The sequence below is a fragment of the Carassius auratus genome, unplaced genomic scaffold, assembly GCF_003368295.1.
Source record: "Carassius auratus strain Wakin unplaced genomic scaffold, ASM336829v1 scaf_tig00017472, whole genome shotgun sequence".
NCBI lineage: Eukaryota > Metazoa > Chordata > Actinopteri > Cypriniformes > Cyprinidae > Carassius > Carassius auratus.
The window spans coordinates 32,142-58,012 of NW_020524788.1; the positions used below are offsets into that span (position 1 = coordinate 32,142).

The following is a 25,871-nucleotide window of genomic DNA, read 5'->3' on the forward strand; positions in this document are numbered from 1 at the left end:
GATTTCACAATGTGATTTTATGAACTTTTTATTGTGACTTAGTGCCCTTTATGTCCCATTCTTAATGCCAATTTATGCTCTTCCCTAATAGCTGATCTTTAAATTTATTGCTGCAGTTGTTTTTATTTTCAACCAATCTCCTTTAATGACACTATATGGTTTCCATTTTCACCTATCTGATAAAACTCAACTTTTTTCACAAAGGTCCCTATTAATTCTAACCCATAGGTGCCAACCTCAACCTCTTGCTACTTCAGTTGATGCTGACGACAGGACAATTATCTCATGCTCTAATACTGCAATTATAGATTCATTAACTGATTGTGACTGCTCTGCGATGTACATTCAGGATATGTCTTTGGCCAAGATCAAGTGCAGACATGCACAAAACTCTCTTCCATAAGCACACACACACACACACACACATACACCCTTTCCCAGTTGTTTATTTCCTTGTCGTGCTGCTGAGTTTGGCTGGGTGAAGGTTGGGTCTGTTTTTCTCCTACTCAGAACACAATTTCAGTGTCTCATTATTAATTTAAGAAGGCTGAATAAAGAAGAAATTTTCTTTGGCACTTACCTTTTTTTCTGTTTCTGTTTTTCTCTCATTTCTAGGTGATTCTCCATACTGCACTCCTGAACAGTACAAGGACTGTGCTGAACCTGCTCTGGGTGAGTGTGCTTTTCATGCGCACGTACACACACACACACACACACACACACACACACACACTGTTTCCATGTTTTACGGGAATATTCCATAGACGTAATGGTTTTGTAGTGTGTATACTGTATTTTTATCTGCTTACCCTACACCTACCTGTAAACCTCACAGAAAATAACTTTAATTCTGTATCATTTATAAGAAAAAATGTATCTGTATCATTAATAAAAAAAAAATCTCCACAAGATCAAAAATGACTTGTATTACTATGCTTGTTTGGTACATTTGGTCTCTATAATAATAATAATAATAATAATAATAATAATAATAATAATAATAATAATAATAATAATAATAATAATAATAATAATAATAATAATAATAATAATATAGTAATAATATAATAATAATAAAAATATAATAATATAAGAAATACCCAGTACACACACTAATCTCTACACCCATTTATTATTTATGCATATTGTATACAAGTATTGGCTCAGAACAATTCAGAATAGCATTTCCCACATTTAATTTAAGACACATTGAGAGTTTGTATTCCATTTTGTTTGTAAATGCTCCAGTCAAGGTTTTGTTTGGAACAGCATACATATTTCTGGCTCCATTAAGCATACTTTCTCAAAAAAAAGTTGTAAAGTTCTATATGATCTATCTCTATAAGTCCAGTGGATCTCGGTCCTGGAGAACTCCAGCACTGCATATTTTTTATGTCTCCCTGTTGATTTAAAAGAGAGTTTATATTTAGTAATATTCTAAAATTGGACTGCATTGACACTATCAAATGCAAGCAAAGCTTAAACTCTCTTGAGCTGGATGATTACACTGTTGGCTTCTGTACACCCTTAAAAATTCTGGGTTAAATACAACCCAGTGCTGGGTGAAATATGGAAAAACCCAGCAGTTGGGTTAAAATGTTTAACCCAACCTTCTGGGTAGTAACCCAACTGCTGGGTCAAAACCAGTACTGGGTTGTATTTAACCCAGCATTTTTAGAGTATAGAGCTGCTTTTTAACTTTTAAGTCAGTTATTAAGTCAAACTTGAACTGTTTTGTGCACCATCCCTACCAGCAGAATGCAGTCTGGCCCTCATTAACTCCCTCTCTACGTACCATCTGACAGTATATACCAGCAGTCTATCCCACACATAATAACTGAGTTGGCTCCATGTTCACTAATTATCTTCCACTAATGAGGAAATTCAAATTAGAGCACAGCTATACATTTTCAAATGGCTCAGGTATTCAGCACACAAGCCATTTCCAAAGAAATCCTGTTTTGACCAAGCAGTTGGGTTTAATGTTTAACCCAATCTTCTGGGTATAACCCAAGTGCTGGGTCAAAACCAGTAGCGGGTTATATCTAACCCAGCAATATAATGTAGATCTGCTTTCTAGAGCTGCTGAATCAGATTTATTTCATCATTTATGAATTGTGCAACATTAACACAGTAATTTTCTGGTTTATTACTATGAAGATTTAGCACTATCTGTATTGGTAACATTTTAGGATGAGCAATTGTCACTATTAAGTATTAGCATGCCTATTATTAATATATTGGATGTATTAGTACTTATAAAGCACATATATTCTGCATGAATATATTCTACATCTCTGATCCTACCCAATACTTAAACGTAACAATTACCTTGCTTACTATTAATAATCAGCAAAATAGAAGTTGATTGAGATAAATGTTGTAATTGTTTGTTAATAGCAAGAAATGGACCTTAATATGAAGTGCGACTGAAAACATCCAAAATGACCAGTGCTTGTATACTTCAGTGTCAGGATTGAAAACCACTGTAATTTTCTGCAATATAAATAGGCTGTTTTGAAAAAGCATAGTCTCTCTCTCTTTTTTTTTTTTTTTTTTTTTTTTTTTTTTTAAGTGAACTCCATATTTGACCTGCATGACATAACAAAAGAAGAACGATCCTGCTGTAATCAAGAAAAAATTCTACACAGGCAGGTTTTTGTTGTGGTACTCACTTTCATGGTTTGAGTCCGGATGTTTTTGACTTTTTCTCATCAGTGAGACAAGCTGGTCGGATAAAGTGTGTTTTGAATCCTGATGTATTACTGGGCTCATTTTCATTCATCCAGCAAACTCTGTGGCACAAAATACATATGCACAAGTTTCTGTTCAGCAGACCCTCATGACTATTACTGGACTGACCCTTCACAAATCCAATTACATGGGCAAAACTCATGAAAACAGTCACCACTGTCCCTCTTCATTCTCTGCTCCACATCTTCCTCCTCTGTAGCTGTATTTTGTTTTTAAGTCACATACTTTGAAAAGGGGAAAAGGACAAATGGAAGAACAAAAAGTAAAATAAATATAAAAGAACAAATGAGTTTGTTTGTATGTGTGCTTGTGTCTCTCTTGTACAGCAGTTGAAAGCATTAGACATCAGCACATGTCATATATAATCTTCGCAAGCTTCACCAAATTAGACTTTATTACCTCTGCATGGAGAAACTTTGAAAGTATGCTTTGGTTCTCTTACAAAATAATTGTATTTTTCTTTGCAGATCTTTATTCCTCTTGACACTGAGACTCTTTTATTGAACTTCAAATCCCCTCGTGAACTCACACAAATTAAGTCATTATTTTTTAGTCAGTTATTAAGTCAAACTTGAACTGTTTTGTGCACCATCCCTACCAGCAGAATGCAGTCTGGCCCTCATTAACTCCCTCTCTACGTACCATCTGACAGTATATACCAGCAGTCTATCCCACACATAATAACCGAGTTGGCTCCATGTTCACTAATTATCTTCCACTAATGAGGAAATTCAAATTAAAGCACAGCTAGGAATATACATTTTCAAACGGTTCAGGTATTCAGCACACAAGCTTTTTCCAAAGACATCCTTAGGTTATTAATATATCCAATTTCACACATTTTTACCTTTCTATTAGAATTCCCTATGCACAATTATGCAAGATAAAGCCAACAGAGTATGAAGAGGGACAGACTTGTAAACCACTGGAAAAGTTGCAGTGGGAAGTCTCTGACCTCAGCTGACAAGTAAAGGCACTACGACACAGCACAAGAGGCTGAACAGCTTGTCCGAAACTTTCGCTGCTGGCTTCAAAATGCTTGACAGCTGGTTCTTATCTTTGGCAAAGTGGATAGGAAATTATCACCAACTCCAACTTTCTGTTCACAGCACACTGAGGATAGTAGGAATATGTATTTTCGGTTTCTACAGAACAATATGCAGATGAACACTTTGAAAAATGAATGGGAGGCTATTAGAGGTATGAAAGGGAAATTGCTGTTATAAAAAGAAAGAAAGAAAAGAAAGCTAAAGGAAAACAGAACAAGTGAGATTGACCATGATAGAACACACTCAGAGACAGAACAAGGACTATTACACACAGAATGTTAATCAAGAGATGTTCAGAACAGAATAACAATCCACTGCTTACAGCACACTGTGCACTATACTGTATACCGCCTATGCAAACAGTATTCAATGAGGAAATAGTATGCAATGTTAAGTTAAAAAAAAAAAAAAAAAATGTACTCCTAAGAACTAAGCATTGCTGTTTTGTTTTGTTAATTCAGTTATTTTAATCCAAATAACATTTTTTTTCTCTTTCTCTTTTGGTAGTCTGATCAAATACTGCAAGAGGGAAATATTACAAGTCATGATCCAAGTTAGTTAGAACAAATAACAAATACTTTATAGAAATGACATGATGACATAATGATTTAGTACTTATGTAAAATACTAAATCTATTCTGTTAGAATAGTAGTTAGTTGAATAAATTAATAACTGAAGATGGTACAATAAGATCAAATCCTTAACATGAACTAAGAATGAACAATACTTCTACAGCATTTGGTAATCTCAGTTAATATTAATTTCAGCATTTACTAATACATTATTAAAATCACACGTTTTGTTTGTTACCATTAGTAAATGTCAACTAATATTCACAAAGATTAACAAATAGTGTAAAAGATGTATTTTGTTCATGTTAGTATATTAACTACTGTTAACAAATGACACCTTATTGCAAAGTATTACCCAGGGTAATTTAAAAAAGATTAATCTGGGATTTATTCTATATACACAATACATTTTTACATAGACAGGTATAGCATATCTTAATTGAAGATATGTGATAAAAGCAACACTATGAAAGAAAATTGAATTATTTCACTCAGTCTATACATTTGAATAAAAAGCAATGATGTCTAGAATGTACATTTAATTAATGGAAATACTGAATAACAACCCCTTTACAATAACTATTACATTTTAAAATAATAAAACTATTAACAACATGCCACTCCGGGTCTAATTTTATTTTTGCTCTTAAAATATGAAAACTATGTCAGCTTTTTAAGTAGCTTTTTTTTTTTTTTTTTACATTTTTATAAATAAAACTATAATTTTATAATTTTTCACAAATAACTCATTAACAGACTGACCCTTTTTTATTAACATAATGCAATGCAAACAATTGAATCAGTCAACCTTAAAATTGTTTCAACTAACTAAACCTCACAAATGTTGATGTTTAGATGATGAAACAAAAAATAGCATAGTCATTCAAAAGAGCATAGAAAACATTAAGATGGCGGAGTCAACTTGCTCTGAGGTGCATCTTACCCTGTATTATACTATACTATGCTATAAATAAAAAGGCCAAATATGATCAAATTTATGGTTGAAATTGCTAGCCACATTGGAAATTGAAGTAGAGTGCAACATGCATCGAGAGCATCTTTGATGCAGAATGCTTTGGTTATATGCTGTACCTTTTTGACAAGTCAATTGACCGTTCACAAAGAGCTTGATTGACAAGCAAACTAACCAATCAGAACGTGGATATTATGTGCCGCCGCTGCAATCACTATCTTGCCTGACAGCTAAAAACATTTTCAACATAACTAAAAATAAAAATGTGTGGAGAAACTGTGGTGCCATATGACTTTTTAAAACCGTTTTCATATACTGTAAAATCCAATGGTTTACCTTACTTAGATTTAATTAGTAATCTTTACTGATTTGTTATCCTTACTAGGTTTTAGTTACAGCTACTTTCAAGGCAAATTAAACTATTTACTTACTGTTTTGAGTGACACTTACTTAAAGGGGGGGTGAAATGCTATTTCATGCATACTGAGTTTTTTTACACTGTTAAAGAGTTGGATTCCCATGCTAAACATGGACAAAGTTTCAAAAATTAAGTTGTATGATTGAAGGAGTATTTCTGTTCCAAAAATACTACTTCCGGTTTGTCACAAGTTTCGGAAAGTTTTTTTCGAGTATGGCACTGTGTGACGTTAGATGGAGCGGAATTTCCTTATATGGGTCCTGAGGGCGCGTCTGCCGGAAGAGCGCGCGCTCCCGTATAACAGAGCACTGAGAGCACAACAGACTTCACTGATCAGAGGCTCAGAGCGAGAGCGTCGCGAAATGTCATAAAAGGAGTGTGTTTTTGGTTGCCAGGGCAAGACAACCCTGCACAGATTACCTAAAGAGAAACAGCATTAAGGGACCAGTGGATGGAGTTTATTTTTACAGAGCATCAACGGAGTTGTGTAAGTGTTTGTGTTTGTTCCCCTGTATTTCGAAGATGCTTATTTTACAAACAAGGCCCAGTTTGACGACGGATTTGCACATCGTTTATTTCTTAAGGATGATGCAATCCCAACGAAAAAGGGTCACAATCGTGTGTTGGAACCGCATGCGGTGAGTAAAACTGCTTCAAATATCTCTGTGTTGTTAACTTAGCTGTCGGCGTGTAAGCACATCAAGTAAACAACATGCGATGTTGTCATCAAACTGCATGAGTAAAACTGCTTCAAATATCTCTTTGTTGTTAACTTAGCTATCGGCGCGTAAGCACATCAAGTAAACAACATGCGATGTTGTCATCAAACTGCACTTTCCACATGTACAGCTTAAAAAAAAAAAAAAAAAAAAACGACAAAGTGGAACTTAATCATTTTCCAAAACCGCTAAGCAAATATATATACAGTTTCAGTACATACCACATAGAGCCGCTGTTGTTGCTGCTGCTCTGGTTAAATTTCAGCCTCTGGATCATAAATATACGCTGAATCTGACTGTTAGCAATGGTTTGTTTTGGTTGGTTTTGTCCTCAGGTAATGTCACAGCTTCCAAACGCTCTCAACTCAAAAGCCTACTGGCTCTCGTGATTCTTTAGCTCCGCCCACACGTCACGCCTACAGACGCTCGTGTTTTTCCGGAAAAAATCGGTAAAGACTATCTTTCTCTTATGAATATAATAAAACTAAAGACTTTTTGGAGTTATGAAGGATGCAGTACTACTCTATAGGTACTCAAGATTAACAGGATATTGAGTGAAAACGAGCATTTCACCCCCTCTTTAAAATATTCAAGTTGTCACAAAGGAACCAATGACATTAATAAACCAGTGAGAGGCAGCAGTGAACTAATATGTTGTAATGTGCAACAACAACAGAAGACGAAGAAAAGAAATAAGACTTTTTACTCCTTTCCTCCATGTCTTCAGTTATCTTTCAATAGTTGTGCATGCACTAGTTTCCCAAAGTCATCTTTAAATACATATTTGAGAGATTATCACATAAGCTGACTTCATAAATTGATGTTGATTTTCCAAAAGTTTTTTTTTTTTTTTTTTTTTTTTTTCACCATTAAAGTGATTAGCATTCCCTTTGGTTGGGCATTTGGAACTTCTTTAAAATTATTATAATTTTCTTCCTGGTAAAGTGGCAATGCAATATGAAATCAGGGTAATTTGGTAGGGAAGAAAAGTAATAAATAGGTTGCTTATAGAAGATGACCTATCTTTTAATTAAATTTGTGCTTGTGTTCATCAATGAGCTTTTGCAAAATGTATTTTTCATAAATATCTTGACAGGTTCATAATTTGGTTAATATAATCCTTAAATAACACACAGACTTAAACATTCAGCACGGGAATCACAACAACGGTAACAAATTACTTTTCATTTATTTGTATTAATTGTAACAATAACCATTTTATTAAGAAGGGTCTGACTGCAGACTTGCACTCTCAGACACTTGCACTTCCACTAGTGACATCACTTGCAGTCTTTATTTTTTATTTTGTTGAATTTTTTATTACTATCTGTTTGAATTTCCCAACATTTTATAACAGTAGCCAGGTGGCGAAGACAAGAAAAAAGAAACTAAATTACAATGCCACTTGCAATCGCTACTTGCACTCTCCGCTACCTGTGACATTTGACACTTACTCTACTAAGTGTATAGTAAACTATACTAACTAAGCATTTTTCAGTACAACATGCTATTCCTATTTATCTTTACTTAGTTATTTCAAGGCAATTGGTTTGCATGCTTTTTTTAATTAGGCCCAATGAATTCGATTTTACAGTTATGTTGTTGGCATGCCCAGTAGCTGTATCCCTTCTAGCCTTAACCACAAGTCTACTCTGACACTACTCCGTCTTCTCTGTCGATGTGTTGTCAGCAGCATTGTTTGTCGGGCATAGCAACAGTGACTAAGGAGGGTGGGTTTTTGTGAACGGTCAATTGACCATTGAAACAAGGTAGAAAACAAGGTCTCAAGACTCGAATTGTGTCATTTTTGAAGAAATTCAAACAATAGTTGGAATAGTTATCGGTAATAGCTTCTCCGATCAAAAGTCTGTTGTTTTTGGAGCTTCCTTTCCAACACCTGCTGTCAAACCATGTGCACCTGCACGACGGCTCCGTGCAGTGAATTCTGTGACTGTTTGATTTTTCATAATGGTTCTTTTTTAATGTGAATCATGAATGCTCACCTTAAATTATTCTACTCGTGCACTCCGACAGATCTGTAGGCGCACGGAGCTCAAATGGAAGAAAGACAAGCTTCAAGTTTCCTGTGATATTTTTAGGGGTTTGCTGTCAAAATATCAGATAGCAGTCAAAAGAGCAAGGGCCAATTATTTTTCTGATATTATATAAAAAATAAAAAAAAAAACTCTTTGCAACCCCTGAGTTCTATTTAGTACTTTGAAACCTGCCATTAATCCTCCTGTATCTGACTGTCTTGATGCCTCTCTGCTTACATGTGATAACTTTCATAATCACTTTATTGAGAAGATTGCTAATACTAGATCTTCTATTCAGTTACCTGATTATAATCCATTGGTCTCAACTGTTTCATGCTCTGCTATTTTTTTATCAGTTTGAGCCTGTTTCTCTCACGTTGGTAAATAAAGAATCACTTGCAAGTGAGTGTGGTTTTATGCCTCTTTATGCTACTTTGGTGTCTTCTGACTGGCACTTCGGATGGTGTGCATAAGCATGCTCATTTTATTAAGAGCACACATTTTAACATATTATTCAACACTCCGTATTTAACTTAAGCTCAGCAAGCCATGCATACAGTACATGACAGATTTTCTAGATTTTCAACCTGATGATATTGCAGGTGGGCTGCCAATTACTATAAAAGAAATAATAATATTGTTAATATACTGTATGTAAAAATGTCAATGTCAAAAAAAGTCATAATATAATAACATAATTTCATATATATAATTAAATAACAAAACATAAATATTAAACTGTAACTACGCTTCCACTCTCTAGCTTTCAGATTGGTTTAAGAATAAACCGCCGATTTATCTTAGATATTTTTGCTGCATATGCTACAGAACAACAAATTCAAACATAAATGCATAAATGGTTGTCAACAAGGTCAACATAAATGGCTGTAAATGTGTTTCCTCCTGACTGCTTGCTCCGCTGACTGTCTACCCGCTGATCTGGTTTTCACTATTTGTTGAGCAGTGCCAGCCCGAGTTATTTTCTGTTCATTACCAGTTCTTTCAATAAAGACAGTTAACTCTCTCAGGCTCAAATTAAGTTTAAGTAACAGGTTTTTAGTAAGGTAGTTAGGTTTTAACTGTTGCAAATCAGCAATGCCTGCCTTGAGAGGGTTTTAACAATCTAGCTTCTGAGTACTAAGTTATTAACCCAACAATAATGGGGTCACCAGGTCAGTTAATTTTTTTTTGCATTTAGCCGCGCAAACATATGTGTTTGATTGTGTGGGCCGCGAGTTGAAAAAGTTTGGGAACCTCTGTTCTAGTACCAAAACAAGTACTTTAAAGGAATTCCTTAGCTTTTCGCGTTATTATGGCAGCCTACAACAGCACAGCTTAACCGTTCGCACATTTTTATATGTAGTTACATTGAAAAAATTTCAGTTTAGTCAAGTTTTTACCCCGTTTTAGCATGGATTTCTATGGAGACCAGCCGCGGCACATAATATCCACATTCTGATTGGTCAAATCACCTACCATTCAATCTTTTTTGTGAACAGTCAATTGACTTTTCCATGCATGGAGAAAATGTCCACACTGTGCACTGTTTACTGTTAAAGTAGTGTGGTAGTATGAATCTCCCAACTGTTCTATAACACAACCCTTCTGGTTTGGAGCACAGGATCTGCCATTGGCAATGCTTGGAGAAAATTTTGTGAAAGTTATGCGATGTGAATAGTGCTGTGAAGTTCATACAGAACGATGGATTTAGCACAAGATTTTAGCAGATTTAATAACCCTGTATTTGTGTGTGTGTTTTCTCTTCAAATGTATGTGAGAGAGTGTGAGTGTGTATAGAGGACATTAAATCTGACTTAATTCTCCAATTAAATGATGTGATTTTAGCTTAATCTCCAACAGCAGGGGTGAGAGAGGGGATGGATGTGAGGAGAAGAAACAGAGGTGGAGATAGAAAAGGTCAGGGAAGGAGAAATTTAAAAATGTTTCTTTGAAAGGTCAGATCCCATCTCCAGGTCATGCAAGTTATGAGCTGATTAGAAATCTGAGGAAGGCACAGCCAAGAGCAAAAGATTCCAGCCCTTGGCAACAGTCGAGAGAATGGCAAAAATTATCTTTTGTTATTTTACACATACAAAAATGGGAAATAAGAAACAGTAAGGAGTTGGTTATAAAACAAATTTTATTCTAGCAAAATATATATATATATATATATATATATATATATATATATATATATATATATATATATATATATATATATATATATGTTTTTAGAATAAATAAGGCTATTGTAATTAACAATAGCATGAAATGCACCTGTAGGATATTAAAATGAATTCAAAATTAATTGTTAAGGGTTTTTAATCTCCTGTAGCTCTCCTGTGATTTTCTTGAACTGTCCAGCAGCAAGACACTTGATGGAAATCACAGTTCCAATGCAATAAGTGGGAGTGGAATAAAGACACAGTTGGATTCTAGGAATCAGATATGAATCGAAAAGTCCTGTAGCAATTTCTTTATATCGAGTAGGGGCTTTGAGAATTCTTATTTGATCCTATTAGGATGCTTTAGGTTTGGTTCCAAACTATGATTGGCATTCCAATTGAAATTCTGCACACATTGCTTATGCTTTGACTAGCGGGGCACAGACCCTGCACTGAAGCAATAAGTCTCTTTATCATTCACCGAAAGCTAAATGTCAGCAAGTTTATTCAAGATAAATACTTTTTACATTAAATACGTTTCACCTGTCAATCAGTCAGTCTTTTGTTTTTCTCTCGAATGTTAGAAAGCACTTTGAGAATATGATCCTTGTGGTTTATCAGATTCATAGTGGTGGTTTTCATTGTGCTTGCAGTATCTCTCTAAAGGTAATCAAAAGTGCAACACATAATATTTTTCCAAGCCGTCAAGAGTTGACAGCAATGATTTGAAAGTCTTCTGATAAGGCCAAAAGTTTAATTATACTCCAGTCATTGTGTGTGTGTGTGTGTGTGTGTGTGTGTGTTTGTGTGTGTGTGTGTGTGTGTGTGTGTGTGGGCATGTTTTTGTGACATATCAGGACACACCTCTGTATAAAGACATGGGTATGACACAGGTATTACAAGGAGAGGATGACTTATGAGGGCATAACCCATGTCCCCATTTTTCAAAACGTGTATAAATCATACAGAATGAGGTTTTTTTGAGAAATTAAAAATGCACAAACTTTCCTGTGAGGGTTAGGGTTAGGGTTAGGGTTGGTATAAAACCATTACGCCTATGGGATGTCCCCACTTTTCACAAAAACAAACATGTGTGTGTGTGTGCGCGTGCGTGCGTGTGTGTGTGTGTGTGAAGACACAGAAAAGACTCTCTATGTGCAGAGAAGGATAAGACGACCTCATGTCCTGTACGTTGTCAGTTGAGGAATGTCATACATAGAACCCAGAAATGCTGCCCTGCAGAAAGAACTGACATGTATTCTCCCTTTCTTCTTGGTATCCTGTCCTGTCTCTCCTCATTTTCTTTTTCTCTTTTCTTTTTCCTCTCCTCTATACCCTTTCATGCTGTCCATAGCTGCTCTGTCAGCTGTTGAAGGCACAAACTGCATCTGCAGGAGCCCCTGTAACATGACTCGATACAACAAAGAGCTTTCCATGGTCAAGATCCCCAGTAAAACCTCTGCACGCTACCTGGAGAAGAAGTTCAACCGCTCGGAGAAGTACATAACGTGAGTACACACCTCACATCTTTCCCCTCAAATACATCAAACCGGCTTTGAATTCAGCATACAAAAAGGTTTCTGAAGTGTATTATTTAACTTTTTCACCACTTTCCAAACTTTTTAATTGTTGTCCTTGTACGAATTTTAACTTTTACCTCATTACTGCCACCAATTTGCAAAATTACCAGTTAATGTTCCACCTCATATTAAGATCACAGAGATGGCGCTTGTTAATTATCACAAGCTTGCACTTTTCTAGCAGGGATGAGCTCTGCTGTTATTAAGCTTGGATAAAATTCTGAATTTACTTCAATTTATTCACAAGCTTGAATGAAACTGGACATGAATCACAGGATGTTACAGTGAAATTAAGTCTCTAAATACAATCAGCAATATTTTTTACAATTTAAAATATTTATATATATATACTGTATATATATATATATATATACTGTATATATATATATATATATATACAAAAGCCTTGTTATGAATGGTTCAATATGAATATGTGTATCGTTACACCCCCTAATATATATATAAGCACAATTTTTTGTTTGGTAATGTTTTTTTATAACTCATAATGAAAATTGGGTTATTTTAAATTGTATTCTATCTTAATTTGAATACTAAATTCACTTGTAAAATTATTATATTTTTCAAATACAAATTGAGCAAATAAAGTATAATTTAATTGATTTTGCTGTTTTACTACAAATGATGCGCAACCCTGGTTGTGACGCGAGGAAATGGACGCTGTATTTTGAGAGATAGCTTTACTTGTGTCAAAGAAACTCCCCCTGTGTGTTGTTGTCCTACTTAATGTGTGTTTGAAATGTGGCCTCAGTTTATAGATGTGCTTCTCCACAATAAAAACAACATTAGGACGCCAGGACATTTGATGTGGCTCTCAGACATATTTATTTCTCCTCTAGACATTTAGCTGACAAGCTTTGTGTCAGGAAGATTCAGGGAGTTGTTCTTCAATATAGTGACAGATATCACATCCTCTCCATTCATTTGTTCACCGTCATAGCGATAAGCTTGTGATTGATGTGTCTGAGACGTGGAGCTTTTGGGAATACTGACTCTCTCTCTCTCTCTCTCTCTCTCTCTCTCACACACACACACACACACACACGCGCACACACACACACACACACACACACACACACACACACACACACACACAAACTGTTGAGTCAATTAAATCAGCATAAAGCAGATAGCATATCATCACTCTGGTGTCCCACTAGAGAGATAAGCTTTTCTAGACTGCTTCGTTTTATGATGATAGGAAAAATAAAAACTTGTTTACTTGGACTCTTCTACACATGCACGCAAATTATCAGTCATGCCAATATCATTAATCTCTGCAACATAATAGAGGCGTAATGAAGGGTTGAGATAATGCTAGTGTAATTGTTCTCAGGGTTTGGAGGTTAGCCCTCTTGCAGTTTACCAACTAGCATCCAATAATTGCCAATTTGCCTTTGGCCTGTTCTTGAGACTGCTGTGAGAAAGGTGTGTGTGCATGTGCATTAAACTGTATTCTAATCAGGTGACACACGGATGAAATGTTAAGGTACATGTCCACTAGTGCAGATGTAATCACTATAATAATAGAGCTAACAGATATATAGTTGGGACCATTTTTATTGACTGCACTTCCTAAGCAGCCATGATATTTTATTGGTCATCATGTGGTTTTATTTCTGTTGAATCACGCCTGCTAGCTCTGCCTACAGTAAAATATCATTGGTTTAAAGCTCTGCTTCAATCAGCTTATTATTTAACATCCAAAATCTCCTGCTTGGCGTTGCTTGTGTCAGGTTGCACAACTTGCTTCTGGTGTGAACAAACGAATCACTTTTTTTGCAGGAAGCTTGTTTTCTGGTTATGAATTTGAATATAACTTAGAAACATCACTGTTTGTGTTCTGTTGATGCAGGGACAATATCCTTGTCCTGGACGTGTTCTTTGAGGCTCTGAATTATGAGACCATAGAGCAGAAGAAAGCGTACGAGGTGGCAGGTCTGCTAGGTAAAAGCACACTGCAGCATGAATATGTGTCTTTCATCTTTTCTCTTTGTCTGTTCCTCTAAATCATAAATTTATTTATGTTGCAGGTGATATTGGTGGTCAGATGGGCTTGTTTATCGGTGCAAGTATCCTGACCATACTGGAGCTATTTGATTATGCATATGAGGTATGTTAACAACTAAGCACAGGGTTCAAAAGGAACTGCGAAGTAAATTGAGAAAGTATACAAAAAATAAATAAATTATACAATTATTTTCACAGTTATGTATCATTTTCTATTACATGATAAAATAATATTTTATTATGATATAAAAATATATTTATACATATTTATTTAATAAATTGCAGCACCTACCATTCAAAAGTTTGGCATCAATGAGATTTTATGTTGTTCTTATTTATAATTTTATTAAATGAATCTAAAGTGAGAGTAAAGGCAGTTACAATATTACAAAAGTTAGCATGATTGTTTTCAACATTGATAATAATAAAACATGTTTCTTGAGCAGCATATAAGCATATTAGAATGATTTCTGAAGAATCATGTGACACTGAAGACTTGAGTAATGATGCTGAACATTTTACTTTGGAATCACAATAATAAATTACATTTTAAAATATATTTAAATAGAAAGAAGTTATTTTAATTTTAATAAAATGTTTTGATATTATTTTTACTGTGTTTTAAGCAATAAGCAGCTTTGTTGAGCATGAGTCATGGTGAGACGTCTTTCAAAAACATTAAAAAATCTTAACTTACTCAAACTTTTGAATGGTGATGTATAAAATGAGTCTGCATCACTCTGTCAAAAATGGGATATGTGCACTTTGTGATCCTTTTTACTATTGCAAGACATTCTCCATATGTGATTATCATTCTTATAAGTTACCAGCCACTGGCAGGAAAGTTATATTATATATACGCACTGAAGCCAATTTTTACATGCATTTGGCATTTGTTGAGTGTTAATTCTGGACCCTGACTGGCACACAAACATGATGTTCAGTGTCCAGACACAGAGACACAGGAGACACTAAACACCCTGTAATAAACACACTCAGACATGATAAATGCAAATGTATTCAGAGAAACACACACATACACACAGAATCCACCAGACACAGAGATGGCTGTTGAAAACTTCAGTCTGTCTCTGGTGTAGAATGAATGACACTCTGATGGAGGGTTTCATCATAATGAGCCTTCATTAATTCTGCATTGCTGCTGGTCTCTTTGCTCTATGGACAGCAGCCAGCACAAGCCCTTACACCACTCATACCCTGGGGGGCATACACACACACACACACACCCTCATTTTGCATTCTGTACCGTCCTGTTTTAATGGATTTTTGATGCAAGATCGCTTAAAAAGGACATATCCTTTTTTTTTTTTTTATTATTCTAAAACAAGCCTCTCTGGAGTTTAAGCATTTTGGCATATGTTAACAAAGAACATAAAAATAAAAGACACACTAAAGCATTTAGCTTCATTGGAAATGCATGAGAACTATGCATGCCCAACAAGATTTTAGCTTTAAAAATATGGTCATCTTAAGAACTGACCTATTAGCGTTTTTTTATATATTCTTTTTAATTCACAAGACTCAATAATGTTTACGGGGCATGTTAACCCTACTCTGGCCCACGGTTAAGGTACCTCTCCCAAGTGTGTGATATTATATATCATACTAGAGCTCATGCATATTGATTAGGTCAGCCTCACATCTCTTGGTTGCCTCCTAGTGTAACCCAGTAATGTGACCTATAACGTTAGACTTGGCCAAAGATTTTCACATGACCAAAATTTTATACCAATAAAAGCACAGCAGACTCAACTACGATAAACAAGCTGCTCTGAGAAGAGATAGTGCTCATAGTGAATGCCACAGTTAGTGTCTGAATGGATACTTGTTATCAAAAAAGAAAATTCTGTCATCTCTAAACTATCCCTTGAATACTAATCAAATTCAAGATTGCATCTAAATCTATTGCACTCTTAAAAACCAAAATTCCAAAATGTGGTTTTCACACCAGTGTCATAGAAGAACCATGTTGGGCTCCCCAAAGAACATTTTGTGCTTTTGTGATTATAAATAGATGTCAATAAAGAAACTTTATTCAAGCAAAGATATCAAAACCACTTTCAAACAGGCATTGACATCCTTTGTTGCCAAAGGAATGGAATGGATTTCGTTTTCAATGGAATGGATTATTATTAAAAAAAATTAGACAGCGAGATGAATATTAAATAGTGACTGAAAACACGGCCAATCTAGACTACGGTACTCCCTTCCAAGCTGTTAATATGCCCTATAATCCTGATTCATAATCAAGATGTCATAAAAATCAACTACACCTAAAGACAATGGCTGTGCTGTTTTTCAGCTCCGTTTCGGCTATATTTACATGTAAAATGATCACTCAGATTAGAAGGAACAGAATATCTAGTTATTTAACTGGATGTGTTACTCCTCTCAGCCACTCACTGAACAGAGCAGATGCAGAGAGATGACCTTGCGTGACAGTACAGACGAGTTTGTTCAAGAAATCGCTAGATTTGTCGCTGGCTTCTTTTGGGAAAAAAAATAAATCTCTCAAGGACTCAGAAAAGTAAAAAAAAATCTAGCAAATAAGTCGCTAAGTTGGCCACAGTGTTGACATCACCATTAAGAAGTTCAGTTTGTTTTGATTTATGAAAGTTCTCAGACAATTTTTTTAGCTCCAACTTCAAAAAATGTCCTTTCTTGTGGCATTTGAGACGGGTGAAGCTGAGATCATTTGTTCATTGCCAACATGTGGCTCTGCAGAGCAGATGAACTGAAAGCTTGACCAAATTGCGTGATTTTCCCAATCTAAATCACCATTTTCAATTCCTATGTGATTTCCTGATCCCATGATCCCTCAGTGGTCAGTGCCCTGTGCTGCAACCCGTGTCGCTGATTTGATTAACGCAGTGCTGGCAGAGCTACAAAGCTGTTCTGAGGCCAGCAGTTTGAGACCTGATTTGGCAGTGAATGAGATGGTGGTTTGTGATGTGTGCTGGCAGGTGGTGAAGGAGAGACTGCAGGACCTGCTGAACCGAGAGGAGGAGGAAGAGAGTCATGGGGAGGATGTGGTAAAAAAAATAACTGCCTTCTAAGCTGCAAATCATTTATTTAGATATCACAAACTCAGTGTGTGGAATGACTGTGTTGAGCCTCGGGCGCTCAGTTTTAAGAATGATAACATCTGTGGTTTTTCTTTCTTTCTCAGAGTACCTGTGATCCGGTGGTAAACCATTCAGAATCGATTAGCCACACGGTCAGCGTTCCCCTCCAGACCACCCTGGGCACGCTAGAGGAGATTGCCTGCTGAGCACCGTAACCCCTCCACACCAACAGGGGGAGCCGGGCCACTCCACTCTAATGGGTTATGGACAGAGTAAGATGAGGGAACGTCTCTGTTGCTTTTTCTCGGCATGTCATCATTTGGCACAAACATGAGAACTGGAAGCCAAGGAGCTTCTCGAGAAACACGAGGACCGCAAAGCTTCTCACAAACACCATCTGTTTGTTCTGGACTCGTGAAGGAAAGCAGAAGCTTGTGGACCCATCAGGACAGTCACTTGTAGAAATAAGACGAACATGAAAACACGAGCATGTGAGGAACTGCAGATGTGCACGGCCGCGGCATGCTCTCACGTTCTCTCTCTGCCCAGCCGCCATTTCGAAGTCTACTGCCAAAACACTGTAAATTATTAACGGAGAAAATGTTGTGAAGCTGTTCTAACTGTGCATGTGTCAGTTTCATGCGTTACAATACGGTTTTCTCGAACTTTTCATCCTCTCTCACGCAGGGAGACGGTTTTGTCTTCTTGTGCTGTTCGTTTGCTATGTGTTTCTGCATCTCAGCTGGCTTCTTGATGTATCACGGATACATCATAAAACTGAGAGCTCCTTTCTTCTATCCTTTTTATTTTTCTATCCTTGATAGAAAAGCCGAATGGCCCACAGTACAATGGCAGCCATCATGAGCCCATTGTGGCAGCGTTATGGTTCTTCTACATGCTTTCTGGATCCCATTTGAAAAAAGAAGAACAACGAGAGTACAGAAAAAAGTGTTTTTGTCACTTTTCTGCTTAAGAGTATAAGATTATAAGAGTATATACTGTATAAGAGTATACTTAACGTTTTTCTTTGTGTTAATTGTGAGAAGTGTTGATTTGTCATTTAAAGCTGATAAGATCTCTCATGCTTTTAATTCAGTGCTTTTCAGAGATTTTGTTAACGGCCATCATGATTCTGCTTTCCCAAATATCGTACGTGGGATATTTTCATGCATATAAAGGATCTAGAGGCTCTAGAGGTGTTCATGGTGGTTTATTATGTGAGTTGTCGCTATACTGTTGTCTATGTCTCATAATGTCAGAGCTCTTCATCTGTGCTGCAGTTTATTAACACTGTAATTGCCATATGTTATCTGATATTTACTATGTTCCCACTGTGTTCTCTGATGACGGATGATAGACGATTCAAAGGTGTGATTGTGTTCTTTTCTGCTCTCAAACTAAATGTAAGGATCTCGGATCACTATACATCAGTATGAATGAAGCCTTTCATTCTTCAACGTATACAGTGCTTCAGCCAAAATTCATTAACTGAGGCAAAATCATTCATGCAGAATGTGCTTTGGCTGAAAATAATGAAAGCAGGACCAGTTCTGGGTGACGGGAGTGAGCTTGATTGCATTTCTCAAATTAACTTCCCTCAATATTCAATTTAACAAAATTGACCGGTGCAAAATTCAGTCACAAAATGAAAAGTAAAATAAGAGCTTGTGTACTAAAACTGTAGGGGAAGCTTCTGAATAAATTGTTTTGGGACATGAAGACCTCTGGAGGACAAGAAATGTGTTGACAAGCTCCTGAGATCGACATATAAATACATTTAAAAAAGTATTTAATCTGGTTTATTAAGCCTAGGCTTTCACACATGACCTAGGGCCCCCTTGTCCAATCAGATTTGAGCTTAGAGGCAGTATGCAAATATCTGTCATAAATATCCATGCTCAGAGATTTTTCTTGGAGGATTATTAGTAGTTATTATTTCCATGCCCCCTTTCCAGGGCAACGGTATCAAGAGCGTGATTTGCACCTATATCATAATGTGAAATGTATTAAATAATAACATTAAGAGCGGAAACATTATAATTTTGCCACAGGGAATAGAATAATGAATGTGAGCCATTGGTTGTTTGTGGCATATGAGAGAGCCATGTTATTGTGTTAATACAGACACATTGCTTAATGTGTGTTATATTTTATTCTATAAATATAGTGAGCAAAAAGTCCAGTCTGGCCACTTTCCTGATTTACAAAGTATCTGTGACCGAATGTAAATGTTTTTAGTTCTTTCATTTGCAATTCAGTTTGCGGATCAAATGTAATAGGCTGTACAGGATGAATGTTTGATCCTTATTTGCCCTAAAATGTGATGATATTTTTTTCTTAATATGTCAAAGATAGATCTGTAAACATCAGAGGGTTTCAAGCACATGCAAAAGAAAAATAAATCAATAAATAAAAATAGGCTAACCGATCAAGCACACACTACAAACGCAGAAACCCACAGCATCTGTCCATACATACACAAAAAGTGAATTAAGAAGTTACTCATAATGTTAAACAGTAATTTTAGTAGATAAACTCTTTCTTGCCATGTGGACAAACACCAAAGGGGTGTCACATCACCTTTGCTATTTTCTCATTAGGAGAAACCAGAGGGGTTGATGGTTTCTAACTCCAAGGTATACCTCAAACCTTAGAGATAAAAACAATAAAGTCTAAATGGATTACAGCAGCTGTGTCTGTCTGTCTATCTATCGTCTCGTTTCTTGTATATTGCAAATATACTATATATAATCACAAAGCTACATCAGGAGCACTGTCGCAATGATATCCACTATTTCTAATTTGATTGAAATGTTTTTCTTTTATATTTGCTGTCTCTTTACCATTTCTTGTTACTTGATTACGTGGTTGCTCTTTTATCATGTGTGTGAGCACGGGCGAAGACTACGCATGTCTGTCTAGGTTGTCAGAAACAAATGAAGAAATACAATTTTGACAGCATGTGATTATTCGTGCCTCAGCCCAGTAAAGAAGAAACAGAGAAGCAAAGATACAAGAAAAACTCAATTTTGTTTAACAAAAACAAATGCATTTTTACCGCCATTATAAACAGAGATACACATAAACAAACAGCACGAAGAACAAAAGAGCTGTCTTTGAGCTCGGAGATAATGCATGAACTCAAGTGTGGGGGCTCTGCGATGCCATTTACTTCTAAGAAAAACAAGCTACCAGTTTTAATCAGCTTAATTGTTCTGCTACATACATTGTTGAGTCACTACTCACAAGGCTTTATAAAGTCACGTTGCGAAAGATGCCACTGCTGTTCATTGTCATCATTGCAACATTAATTATTTAAGGATGAAAGGTTTGTTTACTGATTTCTGACTGCAAATGTTACGATTGTCGTGATTGTTGTTGCCGGTTTGTCGTTTTATTTATTTATTTATTTATAGGTTAACGTCAAACATGGGTAAGATAACGTATTATGACACCATTTTTTTTCCTCAGCCACATATTTTGCTAAATCTTATCTCAGCACATTTAAGAAATGGCTATGCAGTTCATTTCATCCGAATATCAGCATTTGTGAGATTTAGATAAAAAGCACTGGTCTGAGAGGTTAATGAGGATGGGTATGACAGGTATTACTATGTGAAGGTGGTTTATGAGGATATTGCCTGTGTCCCCATAATTCAAAAGGCTTGAAAAACATACTAAATACTGTTTTCTAAAATCTAAAAATGCAAACCTTTCTGTTAGGGGTATGTTTATGTTTAGGGCGATAGAAAATACAGTTTGTATGAAATAAAAACCATTACACCTTCGGAGAGTCCCGTAATAAACCACTAATACCAGGCTAATCAAATTTCATGAAAATAGTCATCTATGATATGTAGTGTGATATACTATGTTGAATATCAAAGGTTTTGTGTCTATATTTAATAATAAATGTGTTGGCCTTATTTAGATTTGTGAAGTAACTTTTCTTGGTCACACTTTAGAATAGGTAACACTTGTTAATTATTAACTACAACTTTTCTCTCAGTGAATTCTTAATTTGCTGCTTATTAATAGTTAGTAAGGTAGTTGTTAGGTTTAGGTATTGGGTAAGATTAGGGATGTACAGTAAGGTCAAGTAGAATAAGGCATTAATATGTTCTTAATTAGCACTAATACATGGCTAATATAAAAAAAAAAAAAAGTTTGACTCCTAACCCTATGGGTTGTGGATTAGAGTCTCTGGCTGGTAATACAATGACTTAGGTGCCCCATGCTCCCCGGGTGCTGCAGCATAACTGATGCCGACTGCTCCGGGTGAATGTGTGTGTGTTCACTGCTGTGTGTGTGTGTTCATGCTGTGTCTGTGTGTGTTCACTGCTGTGTGTGTGCACTTTGGATGGGTAAAATGCAGAGCACGAATTCTGAGTATGGATTATCATACTTGGCTGTATGTCACGTCACTTCCACTAAAGTGTTTTTTTTTTTTTTTTTTTTTTTTTTGAGTAACAAATGCATTTTTATTTTTAAGTGAAAATGTAAAAATAGACACTTGGGGTAAGATGGCATGTCTTCAATTTAAAAAAAAGGCAATTCAATATTGATATATTAATTTATTTTTAAGTTATGGAATATATTTTCCATGAATGTCTTTTACTGGGATTCTGCCTTGACTGTCATCAGTTATTCAGTTATTCTATTTTGTCTTAATACTGAAAACACAAATAGAATCGCTAATTTTGTACTTTATATTAATGATAGTTTAATATATAGATTAAAGCAGGATATTATAAAATTATTGACTAAATGCTTGATTAATTCACTGAAGGAGTGGAAATTGTTTGGTTTCTTTAACTGCAGTTATATTTTCATGTCACTTGTGTCAGTTATATTTCATGTAATTTTAAGATTTCAGGTGTGAAGCTGACAAGATATTCCCAGTAAAATTTAGTTGTTAACACTTTAGTACAGGGAACAATTCTTACTATTTACTAGCTGCCTATTAGCATGCAAATGAATCTGTGTTTATCAGTGCTTATAAAGCACATATTCTGCATTCTACATCACTAATCCTACACAATACCTAAACTACCTTACTAACTATATCAATAAGCAGCAAATTAGCAGTTTATTATGGCAAAAGTCATAGTTAATAGTTTTTTTAATAGTGAGAATGGACCTTAAAATAAAGTGTTGTTTCAAACTGATTTAATTGGTAGAAACTGATTTCATTGTAATGTCATATGTGAGGTTTACCCCTCTGACACAGAAATTTTGAAAGAGTGATTTTGCATGTTATTTCTCCACCCATATACCAGGACATGTTTTGTAAATCACAGGCAGTAGTTATGTTGAGGGCAAGTCAAATGTAATAACGTGGCTCTTGTTTACTACCTCTGAGAGGCTGCTGACTAATTGAATGGCATAAACCCTGATAAGGGTGCTGCACTGTAAACACCGTAAGGCCTGGGGAAATCAATGCCATTTCAAACGGTTACCCAACAGCTCTACTGAAGACGTGGTATTGGCATCAGCCATTTGGATTCGTAATGCCTCTTTTCTCCCCGCTCAAAAATAATAATCTCAGCTTGAGGCATTCACAGCAATTCTCACAGGCTTCTCTGAACCTGTCATCCCTTAGCAGCATTAGTCCCCTTAAAGAATTTCAGGTTAAATATAAAAAGCTTCAGACAATGAAAATGATCACCCTGAAGAGGTTGTGACATAGCTTATGACATACAGTAAACTACTCACCAAATAATAAATTAGGTGGATAGTGGTTTGAGTTGAAATCATTGGTTACACTTTATTTTAAGGTACAATTCTTGAATTAATCGTTAGTAATAGTGGTTAAATGTAGTTATTGTGTAGGATTAGGGATGTAGAATATGGTCATGCAGAATATGTGCTTTAATAGTACTAATAAACAGCCAGTATGTTAATAATAGGCATGCTAATAAGCAACATAATAGTAATACCCAAACTTAACAAAGACCTTACTAGCTATTTATAAGCATAAAGGTCCAAGTCTATCGCTGTGCAGCAATAAATAAAGTTTTGTATATGACATAAAGTCAAGCCCCCTGAGGCTAAACAACAGCTGTATGCAGGCAGAAGATGTTCTGCCGAGGTAATTTATCTAAATCCTTTAAAGATGACACAAAGCTTTTATTTTCCTGCTCATCTAATGTACAGAATACCAATTTCAGCTAAGAGTGATCACAAATCAACCTCTAACTATTCAGCGCACATTTCTAGTGTGATATGTGATATATAACCTATAAGTAATTTATGAGAAAACTATTTGTGCGGCAAGAAGGTGTTATTTCTGTAGGAGTAGCAACTGCAGGGACTTTTTCAGAATTTTTGAATTTTTTTTCTTTTTTTTCAGTGTGATTACTGTTCAATAAATCAAAGTCCCCAGGAAATCAAACATAATAATGATTGCATTAAGTTGCTTCTATTTTTTATTGAATGTGACTTCCAGATGTTTTGTCATGGCAGAATTAGAGACAATAAATTGTCCGTAGAACAGTAGGTCTTGTGATGGATTGGCCATGTCTCACTGTCTACAGCCAAAGATTCTGGAATGGGCTCCATCTTCCCCACAAACCTTCATGGGTTGATGTTGGTCATTTTTTATTAATAAGAACTCTAATGAAACGAATTATCCATTATGTGCCTAGCTGTGATTTGCAAAGCATTACATGTGGACATAACACACCACCATAATTAAACTAGCAAAAGTGATGCAAAACAGACATCCACTAGCAGGATCTGATGGTTTATTTATTAAAAGAATAATCATGCATGCTTTTTCATAATTTTTCGTTTTGACGAGCCAAACAGAATTCATGCCAAAGACTTAAGTTTGTTTGTGAAATCGAGCAATCCTCAGCCTCTTCATAGGTCACTTTGCATAGATTTTTGCAGATATTCTCTTGGCTTTGAGTTAGAAACTAGAAAATAAGGTAATTCTGCATCACAAGTGCAGAACAAAATTACACCTTTAGGGGTGCAGCAGCTTGTCAGCAGGGCAGTATGCTCAAAGATACATTCGTTGTGCCTGTACATGTTAAGGTACTGATGTACCCTTTAGGCTACATTGACAAGTTGTTGTGTCTAAAGGTACAAATTTTGAAAAAAAAAAATAATAATAATTCTGACAGTACAGTATTCTCATTAAGTTTTTAACAAGTTATAATGCCAGCAGTGCCTGTTTTCATGAACAGACATCACGGCATGTCTGACGTAACAGGCAGATAATCAAGCCTCAGGATACTTGTGGAACGTTTTAAATTACTGCTATATAATGAAAATCCTTACACAACCCCAGAGTTTGGGGTCTGAACACCAAAGCAGATAATCCAGAGTGCACCACTGGATAAAAATACAATAAGGTAATTGTGACTTCATTATTATTATTATTATTATTATTATGATTATGATTATGATTATTATTATTATTATTATTATTATTATTATTATTATTATTATTAATTATTATGAGTTTGTCACACAATTTAAAAAAAAAATCTTGCAATTCTGACTTTTTTTTGTTTGTTTAAATGTCTTAATTATGACTTTGTATCTCACAATTGTGACTTATTTCACAATTCAGACTTTTTAATTCTGAGTTTGTCTCACAATTATTCCTTTTTTTTCCTGGAAATTCAGACATTTTTTAAATTAGGAAATTGTCTCACAATTCAGACTTTTTTTCTGGCAATTTTGATTTTTTTTAAAATACACATTCAGACTTTTTTTTTTATTATTCTGAGTTGTTCTCACAATTTTGACATATCTCATCAATCTCAATTCAATTTTTTTTTATTTATTTTCACTCTCAGCAGTTTACATTGCAATTCTGGAATAGAAATCAAAAGGGTATAGTGACTTTGTGTCTTCAATTTGGACTTTTTCTATTATAAGTTATAAGTTATAAACTCCCATTTGTATGTTAACTGAGATATAATCTCAGAACTCTATATTAAATCTCTCCATGTGCATATTTGCAGTATCAGCTGCTGTCATGATATTCAATGGACATAACTCAGAACAGGCTAATGTTATTGATGTTGGCCTTCAGCAGTGTTATTAGCAATGCCCCTAATGATACCCAACACAATGCAGTGTAAATCACCGTGCTGTCAGATGCATGCTACACAACAGACTCAGATAAATGAATAAACCAGTTAATGAGAATATTGTTTCCTCCAAGAGATGAATCTCTATTTTATTTTTTCAGTATAGCAATATTTCGCAGAAGTTAATCACACTGTATGTGTGTTGTTGCTTCAGCTTTGTTTTCAAGCGTCTTCTAAAAATGTTGTGTTTATGATATTAAGATTCTTTGCCGGTAATAGAAATCCACGCCTCTGCCAAGACTTCCATACTAATGAGATCAAATTGCCACACATTTTCTTCTTCCCATCTGTTTATAGGGCAAGCAAAATGTTCCAGAACTTAATTGCTTGCAAGAGAGAATGAGACTGAGACGGGATTATTTCAAAGGATCTTTCTGCCACC

General features: G+C 35.5%; 1 protein-coding gene across 1 annotated transcript in view; it reads left to right on the forward strand.

The window, feature by feature from the left end:
* The window catches only part of LOC113075690 (acid-sensing ion channel 2), a 48,874-nt gene extending 28,728 nt beyond the window's left edge, over positions 1 to 20,146 (forward strand). Inside the window, exons 5-10 of the mRNA XM_026248375.1 lie at positions 616 to 672; positions 12,042 to 12,195; positions 14,141 to 14,232; positions 14,319 to 14,398; positions 17,280 to 17,348; positions 17,486 to 20,146. Of these exons, the coding sequence (XP_026104160.1) occupies positions 616 to 672; positions 12,042 to 12,195; positions 14,141 to 14,232; positions 14,319 to 14,398; positions 17,280 to 17,348; positions 17,486 to 17,587 (554 nt within the window). The 3' untranslated portion in view covers positions 17,588 to 20,146. The remainder of the gene's footprint in view (positions 1 to 615; positions 673 to 12,041; positions 12,196 to 14,140; positions 14,233 to 14,318; positions 14,399 to 17,279; positions 17,349 to 17,485) is intronic.
* Positions 20,147 to 25,871: the final 5,725 nt, after the last annotated feature.